The sequence below is a fragment of the Ambystoma mexicanum genome, chromosome 10 (assembly GCF_040938575.1).
Source record: "Ambystoma mexicanum isolate Mex_15411 chromosome 10, UKY_AmexF1_1, whole genome shotgun sequence".
NCBI classification, from domain to species: domain Eukaryota; kingdom Metazoa; phylum Chordata; class Amphibia; order Caudata; family Ambystomatidae; genus Ambystoma; species Ambystoma mexicanum.
Window position 1 is genome coordinate 529,544,948 of NC_090932.1, and position 13,836 is coordinate 529,558,783.

Here is a 13,836-nt window from a genome sequence, read left to right on the forward strand (position 1 = left end):
GAGTAAGCATAGTGACATGGGTGGTGAATGTTTTGATGGAGTTATGATCTAAGCAGTTTGCTGATCCGGATTTGAAGTGTGCGTTGCTTAATAGTGATTTAATAAGCATATTCAGAGGCATCTTTGTTCGAGATCGCAATGAGCATTTGTCATCGGGTTGCAAGGTTCATCCGCCTCAGGTGGTCGTGGTCGGCATTACGGAAAGAGCCATATTTTTAGAGCTTTGCGGAAGGTCATATAGTCTTGGGTGTGTCGAATGTGTGGGGGGAGTGAGTTACACAGAGTTGGGGCCAAGGTTGAGAAGGCGGATCCTCTGATCCTGACAGAGATAAAGGTTGGCATCACTAGAAGGAGGGCAGTGCTTGATCTTAGGGTGCAAGATGGGAGGTAGGGTTTTATCTTTCCTTGTAGGTACATTGGGCCGGTCTTGTGTACCGGTCGGTGAGTAATGCATAGGATCTTGAAGGTGACCCTTCGTCCGACTGAGAGCCAGTGAAATTTTCAGAGAGATGGTTATATGTGGTCTCTTTGACCCAGGGCGAGGAGCAGTTTTGCGACACTTTGGTGTTTGTTGAGTTGGTAAGCAGGAGCTCCTAGGTAAAGGGTAGGCATAGTCTAGTCTCGACATCACAATAGACATTACTGCAGTACGTCTGTTTGGGTAGGAGAAGTAGGGAAAAATGTGTAAGATGTTTAAGGGTGGTAGTGACAGCATTTTGACACGTTGTTGATCTGACGGGAGTGTGTCGGGCCCGAGTCCATAGTGCAGCCTAAGTTTTTCACTACATCGGAGGAGGGGGAAAGGAGGCCGAGGGGGGTTGGGGGCATGGGAGCGGGTGTGGAATAAGGGCAGTATTGCTGCATACCATGATTTTAGTTTTATTAGGGTTCAAAAGGAGGTGGTTTATTGTCATCCAACGGTCAATATCTCTGAGATAAGCTTCGAGGTCGGGATTGGGGTTGTTGCCGGACTTGGGAATTCTTAGGATAATTTGGGTATCGTCAGCGTGGTTGTAACAGGGGATGTTGTGCGTGCGGATGATTCCAGGTACAGTGGTCATATAGACGTTGAACAGGAGAGCAGATAGGCATGCGCCTTGGGGTACTCCGGTGTTCACCAAGTGAGCAGTTGAGACAAAGGAGGAGACAAGGGTTATTTATTTCCGGTTGCTGAGGAAGAAGGCAATCCATTTGAGAGTAGTGCCATGGATTCCTAGGGAGTGAAGGCGGCCAAGGAGGATTGAGTGGTTAACCGTGTCAAAGGCTGCAGGGAGATTAAGGAGAATCAGTGGTGAGCCGTCTTCAGAGTCAGCAGAGACCTTGAGATCATCCCAGATCGAGATCATAGTGATTTCTGTACCATGTTGTGGTCTGAATCCTGATTGTGTGGGGTTGAGGCGACAGTTGGATTCTACAAAGGAGTTGAACTCGGAGTATGCTGTCCTGTCAATGAGTTTCACGAGAAATCTGGTGTTGGAGATCGGCCTGTGATTCTTGGGGCCAAGGGGGTCAAGAGATGCCTTTTATTTTTTTAGAAGTGGCTTGACATGTGCTATTTTGAAGACATCAGGAAAGATACAAGAGTCGAGGGAGTCATTTAATAAGGCTCTTGCATGTTCACCTGCATAGGTAGACAAGAATATTTCTTTCAGGACAGAGGTGGGGCAGTGGTCGAGGGGCAACCCAGAGGGTTTGTTGGCTAATAGGTCAAGGAACTCGTCCCTGGAGATGGGTTTGAAGGAGTCGAACGCAGGGAAATTGGGTGTCGGGGCAATGGGATCAGGAGGGGCCGGGTATGGGAAGGAGGAGAGGAAGGACAGTTTGGTGTTAAGGTTTGCCATCCTGTCAAGTGCGGCGTTGTAGAAATGTAGGGAGAGTGAGGCGCATAGTGATTGTGAGTGGGTGAATTGGGTAGAGGTGCACAAGGGTTTCATGAATTCTGATGTGATCATATGGAGTTCTTTTCTGCAGTTACCACAGTTGAGAATGTGTTCATTGTAATAGGCTTTTTTGGCCTTTCGGATTTGTAGTTCCGGTGGTGCAGGGCGAACATGGATCAGATGAGATCGATTTTAGATGCTCGCCATTTGCGTTCAAGAGAGTGGTTTTGTTTTTTGGCATTCCTCAGGTGGGGAATGAACTATTTGGGGAACAGTCCTTTGCGTGAGGAAATGGGGCGCGAGGGGGTGAGAGGAATTATTGAGTCGTTAAGCCATAAGTCGAAGGAATCGATGGTTATGGGTCTATCGGGGGCAGCGTTGCAGGGGGACGAAGAAGCAGTGCTTCAGCTAGGTCTGGAAGGATCTTAACTTTGTCCAGCATTTGAGATCACAAGTGGGGGCCGGGGGAAATGTAGGAGGAGGGGTAGGCATGTGGATAGAGAAAGGGATGGCATAGTAGTCGGTCCATATGAGTGGTTTGGGACGGGATATATAAACAAGGTCATGTGAGCTGAAAATTGCATCAAGGGTGTGCCCATCTGAGTGGGTTGGACCAGTGGTATGAAAGGAGAGGTTGAGCGCATCAAGACTGTCAACCAGCGGATGAGTCATGGGTTGTTGGGGATATCGAACCAGATATTGAAGTCTCCAAGATGTGTAAGAGAAGGATGATTTACTTGAACGGTAGCTATCGAGTCCCAGAGGTTGTTGGCGAAATGTCTGTCATATCCCGGGGGTCTGTAGATGAGTTAGAAGCTGTGGGTGAAAGTCGATGGTAGCAAGAGTTTTACTAGAATGGATTCACAGGAGGCAATGCATGTTTGGGATTTGACGAGTGAGACAGAGAAATGGGGATTGAAGAGGACTGCCACTCCGCCACCTCTGGAGGGTCTATTGTGGGCGATGAGCGTGTAGCCCCGGGGGATGGCTTTGTGTGCAACTGGGGTAAAATCGTTGGAGAACCATGTTTCGGTGATAAAAATGAGGTTGGGCTTGTCAGAGGATAGGAGGTCAGAGATGCTGTGTCTGTTATTTGCTACGGAGCGGGCATTAAAGAGGATGCATGTGACTTTGTGAGGGGAGGTGGTTTTCGTGATGCTCTTCGTAGTGGGAACTTGGTGGACATGAGTGTCCGGTGGGCTGGCGGATTTTGTAAGAACATTCCGGGTGGTTGAGAGCGGTGGAGGTGGGATATGAGGGCCAGGGGGCTGGGGGGGAAGGGGCTGGGTGCCAGTGGACTTTGAGCATTGGGTGGGAGTGCTATGTCGATCGGGGGGGGCAGAGAGAAAGCGGGCAGAAGGTAGGTATGTGAGAGACGAGGGGCAGGTCAAGGGGTGTCGGGAGGGTGGTGAATGGGTATTTTGGGGTGAGGGGGATTAGGTGGGTTGATTTTGGAGTGAGTAAGGAGGGTGCAGGGGGATTAGGTGTACAGGGTGAGCTGTCAAGAGAAAGGGGGTGGAAACTGGGATAGGGGATTGTAAGGGGATAGGGGAGGGAGAGGCTGGAAGGTTGGGCTGAGGCAGAAGTGGTGAGGAGTGGAGGGTTAAGAGAGAGTACCAGTCATGTTTCTTTCATTATGTGGGTTTTGGTGTCAGAGGGTGAGGGTTTGGAGGGAGATGAGGATACCGTCTAGCAAGGGTGAGACAAGCTACTTTCAGAGAAGGGAAGGGATAAGAAGGGGGTGGTTTGTTGGAGGTGGTTGTGTAGGGGTTAAGGGGGAGGAGAGGGTGGCATGGGAGGTTGGTCGAGAGGTTGGTGAGATACCCAGTGGTCTAAGGGGTAGGGAGCTGGCGGCATGAGAGGGAGGGGAGTTTCTCAGAGGGCACACGGATGGTGTGAAAGCAGAGGTGGAATCGCTCTGTTTGGAGCGCCAGAGGGCTCCCCTGGCTTTGGAATTTGATAATAACCGGGGGCATCATGGTGTTCTCAATAGATGTCAGAGGGAGGGTGGAAGTCGATGTGTTAGGGTAGGATGGGGGATGAGCGTATGAGGAGGCAGGTGTTTGGCGCGCCAGAGTGCTCCTCTGATCTTAGAGTTGGACAAGGGATGATGGTAGGAGAGTCGGCGGGCAGCATCCGGGTGTATTGCTGTACGGGGCAGGGGTTGTGGTTTGCGAACAGATGGGGGACAAAGTGGGGGGTCGTGACGTTGGGTGCTAGAGCGCGGGCCGCGAGGCGTGAGCCATGGGGGGGGGGGGTATGGGCCAGGGGGCCTAGGGATCAGGACTGGTCGGAGAGGGGGTGAATGATGAGCTGGGGTCTCCATCCCGAGGGAGGTCCCAGAGATTGAAGTACTGGTAACAGTAGATGTAGGGCCCTAGATGCACACTCTAACTCTAGATTTGGGCACTAGGGCAGTGGGAGAGGGCCAACGAGGTTAACAGTAGGATGAAAGTCAAGATGCAGTAGCAGCGCCTAAAATGAGGGCAGGTAAAGCACAGTACTATATCAGATGGCACTTTCTAGTTGTGAATCATGCAGCGTAGGCAAGTGAATACAGTGCCGTTTCACGGGGCACTTTCAAGAGTGGTTCAATGTAGCTTTCTAGATGTGACTCAATATAACAAGAAAAATTCGTAAGAGTGTGGGACATGCAAATAAGTCACAGTATCCTCACAGCGGGTACCTTCTAGATTTGAATCAATGTAACAAGACAATCACTAAGTGAGCGGCATTGGCCAATACATTGCAGAATTAGCTCAGAGGGCACTTTCTCGATGCGAATCAAGCTAACAGGAACAGATGTGGTACAGGTCAATTTGAACAGCTCTCCGAGGTGTGACGCAGGTTACCATTTACAGTGCTAGGAATGTTTGCAACATGGTAGGGCTTCCAGGGTAGAGTAATAGCTCTATTCCCACCCCAGCCACATCTTACTTGGCCGTAGCTGCTGGTTGATGGCTAGTCACTGGCTTCCCCTGCTGGCACCTGCAGACAAGATATGGAGCTGCCTCTGTAGGAGCCGCCCTTTGTCTCTGGGCCCTTAGCCAAAGGGCTACACGGCCAGAGGGCTGCCCTGGGAAAGTCAGTTAAGAGCAGTGATCTGCCTATCAGGGGAGGGGGCGGGCTGGGAGGCGGAAGGAGGGAGCTCTAGATATGGAAGAGGGTCAGGTAGCAACAAGTGAGGATGCCGGGGCTGAGGGCGGTCAACAAAGTTTTTTTTTCAAAAATCAAGGCCCAGAAGGGTGTGAGGATCAACACTCACCTGGGCAGCGCCTGGGTGGAATAGAGTGAGGGAGAGGGTTAATTCTGTTCCACTGAGAGACTGACAGAGGTAGTTCAAAAGCCATTTCTAACATTTGCTTGGAGTGTTTGTCAAGGCTATGTAGAGAATACATTATACTTTTGAGGAAGGAAGGAGAAAAAGAGTACAGCTCTTACTTGAAACTTGTGGCTCCTTTAGTGATCTCCTCTGAGCTCCGAGTGCCAGAAGACCACTGAAGACCGCTCGTCTCCCCACTCCGCTCCGCGTGACAATGTTCTTTAAATGCTGTCTGCACAAAAACACTGCTGACATGCTCCTACTCCTAAAGGTAGACACTTCAAAGAGACTCACGGCACTGACCACAGAAGACCACTCGTCTCCACAATCCTCGCAGTTCCCCGCAGTGAGCACCGCAGACTCTCAGAAGCATCTGTGACCACTTGGGCCTCCAGCTAAGTAGCCCAAAAGGGTTCGCCGTCCATCATGTTCTCCCCGTTTACCCACCAAGCGAGGTCACTGGCCATGCCCTTGATATCCAGAAGATATCAGTCAAGTTGCGTGAATATTGAGATCACTGGCTCCTGAGAAGCCGCTGAAGGGAGCACATCTGAAATCTCTCACACCAAGAAAACACAGGCTGCTACATGGCCTAAGAAGCAGAGGGAGGAAGACTGATGCTGGAAGAGTAGTGCAATTCCATATTTGTGTAATCATCAGTCGATGCTGGTAGCTCCTCTTGGGTGAATGGCCTTCCCCTGCCTGAGTGTCCAGGACTACTCTGATAAACTTTGGACTCTGCTTTGTTGTAATGTGGTAATTCGGCAAATTGAGGGAGAAGTCAAAGCTGTGCAGCAGCAAGTAAGTGTCCTAGAGGTGCCTTGAAAACTTCTCTGGGAACTAACCTTGGATAAGCCAGTAATCCATGTATTGCAATACAAAGATGCTGGTTCGGATCTCCTAAGGTGCACAGCTACCACGGCCATCAGGTTGATTACCTAGGGTGCGGCGGTCCGGCCAAAGAGGAGCACTCTGAATTGATGAGTGTCCCTTATGACTAACCTTAGGAATTTCCTATGGATCGGCACATGGATTAGGCGTCCTGAAGGTCCAGTGACACCAACAAGTGCTGGGATTGCAGAGCATGTAGAATTTGTAAATGTCACCATACTGAACTTATCCTTCCTTCAGGAACGTATTCACGGCCCTTAGGTCATGGAACGGAGGCTTCACCCTTTCTAGGGTACAAGGAATTAGCAGTAGTACCTGCACATACTTCCCTCCCTGGCTGGTACTTCATACACTGCAACCTTTTACAAGTTAAGCTTTCAGTTCCTCCAGGTACTCAGGATCCAGTTGTCGAGAAAGAGGCAATGCTCTGACAAGGGGCCTTTTAAGAAAGGGCAGACAGTACCCTAGTTTTACCATTTGGAGTACCTAGCCAGCGATAATCTCTTTCCACCTGTTCCAGTGCCTGGAGACTTCTTCCAACCGAAGAAGCACATGCAGAGAACTCAAGGGTCTTGATTGACCCAGGTGCTGCAGGATTTGAGGATCCAGAAGATTGGCCTTTGTTGCCCCCTATCCCTGCCAGTCCAAGAGCCTTAGTTTTGCCCCCGTTTGGCTTGGGGCAAATGCACCCTTCCTCACAAAGGGTGGTTTTACTGCCTAAAACCCCTGCTCCTGGAGAGACATGAGATGGGCTGCTTGGCGGGTTGCTGGACCTCCAGCCCCACTGATTTTATAGCAAGCTTTGAATCCTTAAATCTCTCAAGGGACTTATTGGCCTTCATTGCAAAAAGGTGTTAACTATCAAAAGCCATATCGAGGAGCTTAGCCTATACGTTTGGCAAAAAACCCAATACTCTAAGATACAAGGCTCTCCGAAGCACAGTCGACATACCCATCGACCTGCCGATGCCTAGAGGGATTGGTAAGTCACCTCCTTACCATCGCTCACAATGTCCAAGAAGGCCTCCATTACTTCCCCTTTGGGCAGATGACCAGCTGCCTCTGAGATGGTCTTCCAGAGAATGTGAGTATTTGGCAAATGCAGAGGAGGCATGGATGACCTCAGTGCCATGCTTTTGGACGTGAAAACCTTATTCGCGTTGGCATCCATCTAAGACTCCCTTGTCTGTACGGAGGTTAAACATCGATCTTGACTGTGACGAATTGACAGTTGTGGCATGGACCAGCAGCCTTTCGGAGGAAGGGTGTGCAATAAGAAATTGAAGGTCACCTCTAGCCAGTTTATATTTCTTTATAAGGTCACCACCTAGCACAGATGTTGCCATAAGATCGTAATTGGGTCTGCTGTCGCTGCATTGAAGGGCAAGGCTCACTCCAATTGCAGTCCCTTGCCTAAGATGTCCGTCAGCTCAAAGTTCTGTAATGGCCTGGCTGGAACGATGAGGCCATTAGCGACAACCACCTTTTCGGGCACTTTGCGGTATTGGGCATTTATTGTGCGTTCGTCAAGGCCGTTACATTTTGACGTGCTGGGACGTATTTAGCCTGCTCGTGTCATGCACGTCTGCCTGGTCCAACAAAGTCTAGTAACTGGACATTCCTGCAACTGCCAAGTGCTCCATCCCAGAGGGGAGAAGATCCCCATCGCCATATATGGTCTGCATGGAGGAGAAGAAACCCGCCCTTGACTCCAGCACATAGCCTCAGCCCTGTGTCAGAAACCAGAAGGGAACGCTTGATGCTCCCGCTGTAGGCAGCTTCAACACTGTGATCTTTCTTCAATCACCTTTGCACGAGAGGACTTGGGGACGGTTGGTGTTGGTGCCGCAGACAGAGTCTAGGCCAAAGTCGCATCTGCCACTTGAACTCTTCTCATTCATTTCTAGGTGCCTGAGGGGTAACACGTACCCCTCTTCTGCCAAGAGTCAGTGTCAGAGTTGCACCTGAGCTTTTTGTGGGAGAATGAGGACGAATGATGAGACTCGCTGTGCGAATGTGATGTCTTCTACTCTCTCTTGCCGCCTGCCTTTGCTGTCTTTTCTCGGGAGTGGGCCCCCCTCGGTATCGATGCCCGAAGATTTTTGATGGCCGACCTCACCAGCGACTTCGAAGGGGACCTCGCTTGTTTGGTCGAGCGTTCCCACAGAACGTCATGTCTGGAGACGAGGAGTGGCACGGTCAAGGAATGTTGAGGTCGAGGAGACGACGCAGACACACACTAGCCCCTTGTCAAATATTTCCGAGCAACGGACGCTGAGGTAATGTTCTAGCCAGTTGATAAGTCTGTGGGAGAATGCACTCCACTAGAACAGCCTCTTCTAGAGCCAGTAATGTGTGATAATGACACATGGCCTAAGTTCATAAGCCCTTGCAGCGATTGGTCCATTAACCTGTGTAGTTACCACCTGGTTTAGCCTGAAGCAGGGTGCATTATTGCAATTAGCACCTTTGGACAACCCTCTGAGCATTAAGGGGCTGAAAAGTTTCAGAAAACATGGTCTTCAATACACTTAATCAAATTGATTGAAAACAAAACATAGCCACCATGCAGAACCACCCATTTAAATTTCCATAGCATGATTAGTGAGTTCCTGGCTTGAGGAACGAGGATGGACTTTCAAGTGGGGGGCCTGAAGTGTGGCTTGGCGTAATGTCAAAGAAATGGGAGAAGAGGGTCGAGTTTAGCAGAATGGAGCGAGTGGAGGTCTTTGGCTCTGGGTCAAGGACGACTAATGGATGCCCGGAGATACGGCACTGGCCAGCAGGGTGGAACGCAGGCTTTCATCTGTAAATAAAACCCTGCACACCCCGACCTGCCTGGAGTGCATTCCATGGGTGCTAATGGTGAATACAATTCTTCCTCATTTCCCCAGTGGGGAAATGAGGAAGAATTGTATTGAATCCACAGGCATCTGCTATTATGCCATAACACAATTTGGTAAAGCCCAGAGCCCTTAAAGGGTCTAAAAGCCAACCAGGAAGAAATCGTGCTGATGTTCATTTGACAAAACAAAGAATATTTAAATTTTACAAACTATTTTAATGTTCCAAATCTTGACTCTCGGCACCACCTTCCTTGAGGGTCACTGGCTCCCTCTAACTCCTACCTCAATGTTCTAAGCGCATGTGAATTCGTCAGTATGCTCTCCTGAAACCATCTTCAGCGTTACACATCCTCCCCCTCTAATCCAACGTACACCAAAACTTTGACACTCAATACTAAAGAAAGGTCAAAAAGCGTCCCGGTTTTAAAGAATGGCTTGCTGGGACCTGAAATCCAATGTTGTTGTAGTCGTGACAATCATCTGCAGAAGGCAGGTGCCCTAGAGGAAGGTGGATGTCTGTACTGCAGAGCTCACAAGTTTGCTGTGGAAATCATGCGGGATTAGTCCTGTTTTGTTGAGATTCTGGTACTTGTAGTGTTACTAAATTCGTACAGAAAAAAAAACTGCAGTCCCCAGAATCCAAGGAGGAAAAAACAGAACTGTATGTCCTTCTCACGCATGGCGAAAAGAAAACTTGGAACTGACCGAGGCACCCTTGCCTAAAGGCCCATGGACACTGGCCACTCCCATAATGGGAATATAAAAAACACACTGCTAAAAGACCCAAGAGGGGATATAACACCTGGCAAACATCATGGGCTATAAGCCACGTCTGCTAGCCATAGAGAACATGGCTGCAGCTCAATGATGTCTGGTGTTGCTGGTATTCCAGTGCCAAGGAGACTGGGCCTTTCCAAATGGCAAATCTTTATTTTGGGGGCAGGGCGAGGGGACAAAGACCGATTTAAGTAGGGCTGGTCACCTTCTGCAAAGACCATTTTGGAAAGGGAAGGGCCTTGTGTCCTCCCCAACACCCCTGATCGAAACCCGGAGGTGTTTTACAACTTAACTTCTTTTTCTTATTTTTAGCAATGACTCCCACCCACCACCTGCCCCCAAGCAACATGGCCAGACCTCTACGTAGCCGAAAATGTAAGTTTTCTACGATCATGAGTACCTATTTGCCAAAGTATTGTTTCTCTTCCCAGGGCCCTCGGGCAATGACAACACAGGTCACAGAAAGCACAAGCTGTTAAGTGGAGTAATGTTTTTTTTTTTTATTTCACAAGGGAGTTGCTAATTAGTAAAAATATCTATGAACTAAAAGGTACATAAACCTATCACTGCTAATATCTTGTGACAATTTATGCGTGTCCAAACTTTTCCGATAGTGACAAAACAAAGACATTTTATAATGTGTTATGTTGGCCTTGCCACTAGCCTGAAGACTATTGTTATTAATATCCAAAGTGGTACTCCTGTGAACGACATGAAAAGGTCGAGCAATCCTTGCTCGATCGACACATGTAACTGCAGGCCGCAAAATCAGGAGTGCACAGATCTTGTTGGAATGTACATGGAAGGAATAATATAGAGCAGAATAATTAAGTAAATCAAGAAAACAGATTTGTTTTCTCAGTACCATTTTTTCATCCTCTTTCCGTCTAGCCGTCCACACGGATCCAAAGGCCCCTTTTCCTATGGGGCGTAGTGTGGTGTACACATTTGCATAATCTCCTTCGCTGGCTTTCAAGCAATCCGGCTCCTCAGAACCCGGCAACATCTCGAAAGAACTTGCTCCCTGGATCATCTACAGAGGACAAAAAAGCATAGAAAAAGGCAAGCAATAGTTAGACTCAGCTAGGCTATCAAATTCCATGTATGCTATAATACTGCAAACTAAAGGATATCCTCTGGCATGCTTAGAAGAGTATGCAGACTCCCTGCTGTTGAAGGTTTCCATCTGGTAAATGAGGGAGCACTGAATTGTTTCCAGCATGGTATAGAGGCTGTTTGCACACACATATTCTGTCAGGTCCATCGATGCGAGTTATTTCATCACCTACCACTCCAACCCAGAGTACTTTGAGTTAACTTTGACAAATTAGGATCTAAGGGATTTCAATAGAATTTCGAAAGGGCAGAGCTTGGTGAGAGTGCTCCGTCACTGACTTGTATGGTCAGTGTACGTATTGTAAAAATTAGGCTGAACATTTCTAGCAGGGTAATGACACCAAAAGCATGCGGCTACAATACGGCATAAAGAGCCTACACTAAGCTCAAATAACATTTGAATCTGAAGTGCCAGTCATGAAGTTAGTATTATTAGGTGAGCTGTAAGTCTCTGATAGCTAATAATTATTTCCTACATTATAAATCACCAGCTGAGCCAGGCAGCATGCATCTTAACACAGCCTTCTGCAAAGGCAAATAAAAAGGTATTTGATTTCTATGCCATCCACCACAGCATCATCAATGTTGCAACACACCCTTAAAAACGGAATTACCTGGATGTAAATTATCCACAACAGAAAAGTGTAACACCAACAATCTGTTTATTACAGGGCCGAAAGGTAGGACTAGACCACTCCAAAATATAATTGACATATGAGATTATATGCAGGAAGCATGTACTGCGTTAGAATTAGTCTTTGCAGCAATATAAGAATATCAGGCTGCACAAAGACCCAGCACTAATTCACTAGTCGTGCACACAAAGAAGGCATTCACATGAACATGCTAGTGATAAGTTATGCATGGAAGATATGATAACAAGAAGGCTGTTTGCCAATTTCTAGCTAAGAAACATTTCTGCAGGAATCACGGATTACCATTTATTTACCTCTGGTATAGCTGAAGCATTTGCTCTGCTCAGTTAGTGCCTGCAAGTTTCACACTTAATAACAGGGTTTAAGGTTCACATGTAAATCAAGTCCTCCAATCAAGCAAGGTCCGCATTTGCAAATTGTAGAAATACCACACATAGATCAATATGCAGGCTTATGGAAGGGTTTTCTTCAGCATAACGAACAAATTATTTACCTCTCAGCAATGTTATTTCTAATGGATGTTCCTCCTACGGATTCCTCACCTGTGATTTGTATTCGCAGTGTAGCTGTTCTTTGGAAACTAAACACAGGACATAGCATCGGGGCAAGTATATATCGCCACGCCCCATGACCTCAGTAGCACCCTTCGTCCCTAGCACTTTGATGCAGAGGCACCACGTAACAGATGTTATACTAGCTGTTCACCAAGAGGGGCAGGTTGGGTCAGCGATGGGGACTTCATGGGAGGAACATCCATCAGAAAGAACATTACGAATAGGTAAGTCATTTGTTCTTCTAATGGATTCCTTCCTCCCACTGATTCCACATCTAGGATATATTCCCATAGCAGTACGTGGATCTGGAGGAGAGCAAAGGACACTATCTATACCAGAAAGCATTGGTGGACCAGAAAACATTGGAACACCACCCGTCAAAACCGGCGTCCCGTCCTGAAAGGGAATCCAAGCAGAAGGGTTTCCCAAACATGTGCAGTGAAGCTCACCTTGAGGCTTGTCAGATGTCCAAGACAAGACTCCCCCTCTGAAGGGCAGAGGTGGCAGACACTCCTCTGGAAGAATATGCTCTGAAGCCTTCAAGTACATCCTTTCCAGACAGATTGTAGCATTCTAAGATGCAGAGAATGATCCACCTTGACCGGGTCAGTATAGCCACAGCCCTGCTAGCACAAACACCAGCATAACAAACTAATAGCTGGTCATCTTCCCCGACATCTCTCGTCTAAGAGATGTAGTGGCTGAGAGTGCGCACCGGGTCCATCCGATAGAAGAATCTTCTGGGAGATATGAAAATCTGAGACCACTTTCAGAAGAAAGGAGGATCTCACTCTCAAAGTCAACCAAATAGGGAGGTGTAACCGATAATGCCTGGAACTCGCTCAAAATGTCTAGCTTAAGTGATGGCAACCAGAAAAAAACCACCTTAAAGGTGAGCAGTTAACAAGAACAAGAATGTAGGGGCCCAAATGGAGCACTATGGAGAACCGGAGGGTGTCCTCGCCTCTTTTTCACCCAGACTCCTCCTCTCGGGTCGCCAGGGAAAGGACATCGCTTTTGGATCCCGACCCTGGGGAGAGGGGATAGGTGAGGGAGGATCACCTGAGTGGAGGGAACGGTCCCCGAGATGCGGTATCCGTCGTCCCCTTTCACAATGAGCCCTCTATCCCTAAAGCCTTTGTGGGATATTGTAAATTCCTTCCCTTATCATCATTTCAATGTATTCCCAATAAACAACACTATGGTACTGGGACAAGGCCAACTAGGAGGACACATCCTCAACCAACACACACACACACACACACAACACACCCCCCACCCCCAAAGTAACAACCGGGCATGTCTGTATAATGGAGGCCTCCAAAGTTAGGCAAGAGAACTGAACGACCCACACCTGGGGTTACTTAACACACCTGATGAATATAAAATGGCCCGCCGCTCTGAGGTAAGGGGAATGGGCTGGAGGAAAAGGATCTGGAGAACCAGGTGGCGGGAGCAGTGCCGTGCAGGAGAAGTGGACATTGCAGCCGTGGTCAGCTGTGCAAGGGTCCATAGGTTCTGCCATCCGCCAAAGCAAACCGGGTGGGGAGAAGCTGTGGAGCTCCCTGTGTCGGCAGCCACTGCTGAAAGGCGGCAGGAAAGCAGGCGCTACACGAGGTGCAGACTGCAAGAGAAGCCTGGAAGCATCGGAAGCCTGGAGAAGCCCGTTGCGAAGGCAGCCAGTTGGACAAATGCTCCTGTATGTGACTGGTGAGTGTAGAGCCAATATACACTCTGACCAGGGCACTCCGGTAACGTTTAACAAAGTCCTTTGTTGCTGTCGAGTGAGAGGCA

At 48.5% G+C, this 13,836-nt stretch overlaps 1 protein-coding gene across 6 annotated transcripts in view; it reads right to left on the bottom strand.

Annotated features, from left to right (window-relative positions):
• The window catches only part of PASK (PAS domain containing serine/threonine kinase), a 2,072,978-nt gene that overhangs the window by 843,149 nt on the left and 1,215,993 nt on the right, over nucleotides 1-13,836 (bottom strand). For all 6 annotated transcript variants that reach the window (XM_069618098.1, XM_069618099.1, XM_069618096.1 and 3 more), the window contains one exon: nucleotides 10,582-10,749. In XM_069618098.1, the coding sequence (XP_069474199.1) occupies nucleotides 10,582-10,749 (168 nt within the window). The remainder of the gene's footprint in view (nucleotides 1-10,581; nucleotides 10,750-13,836) is intronic.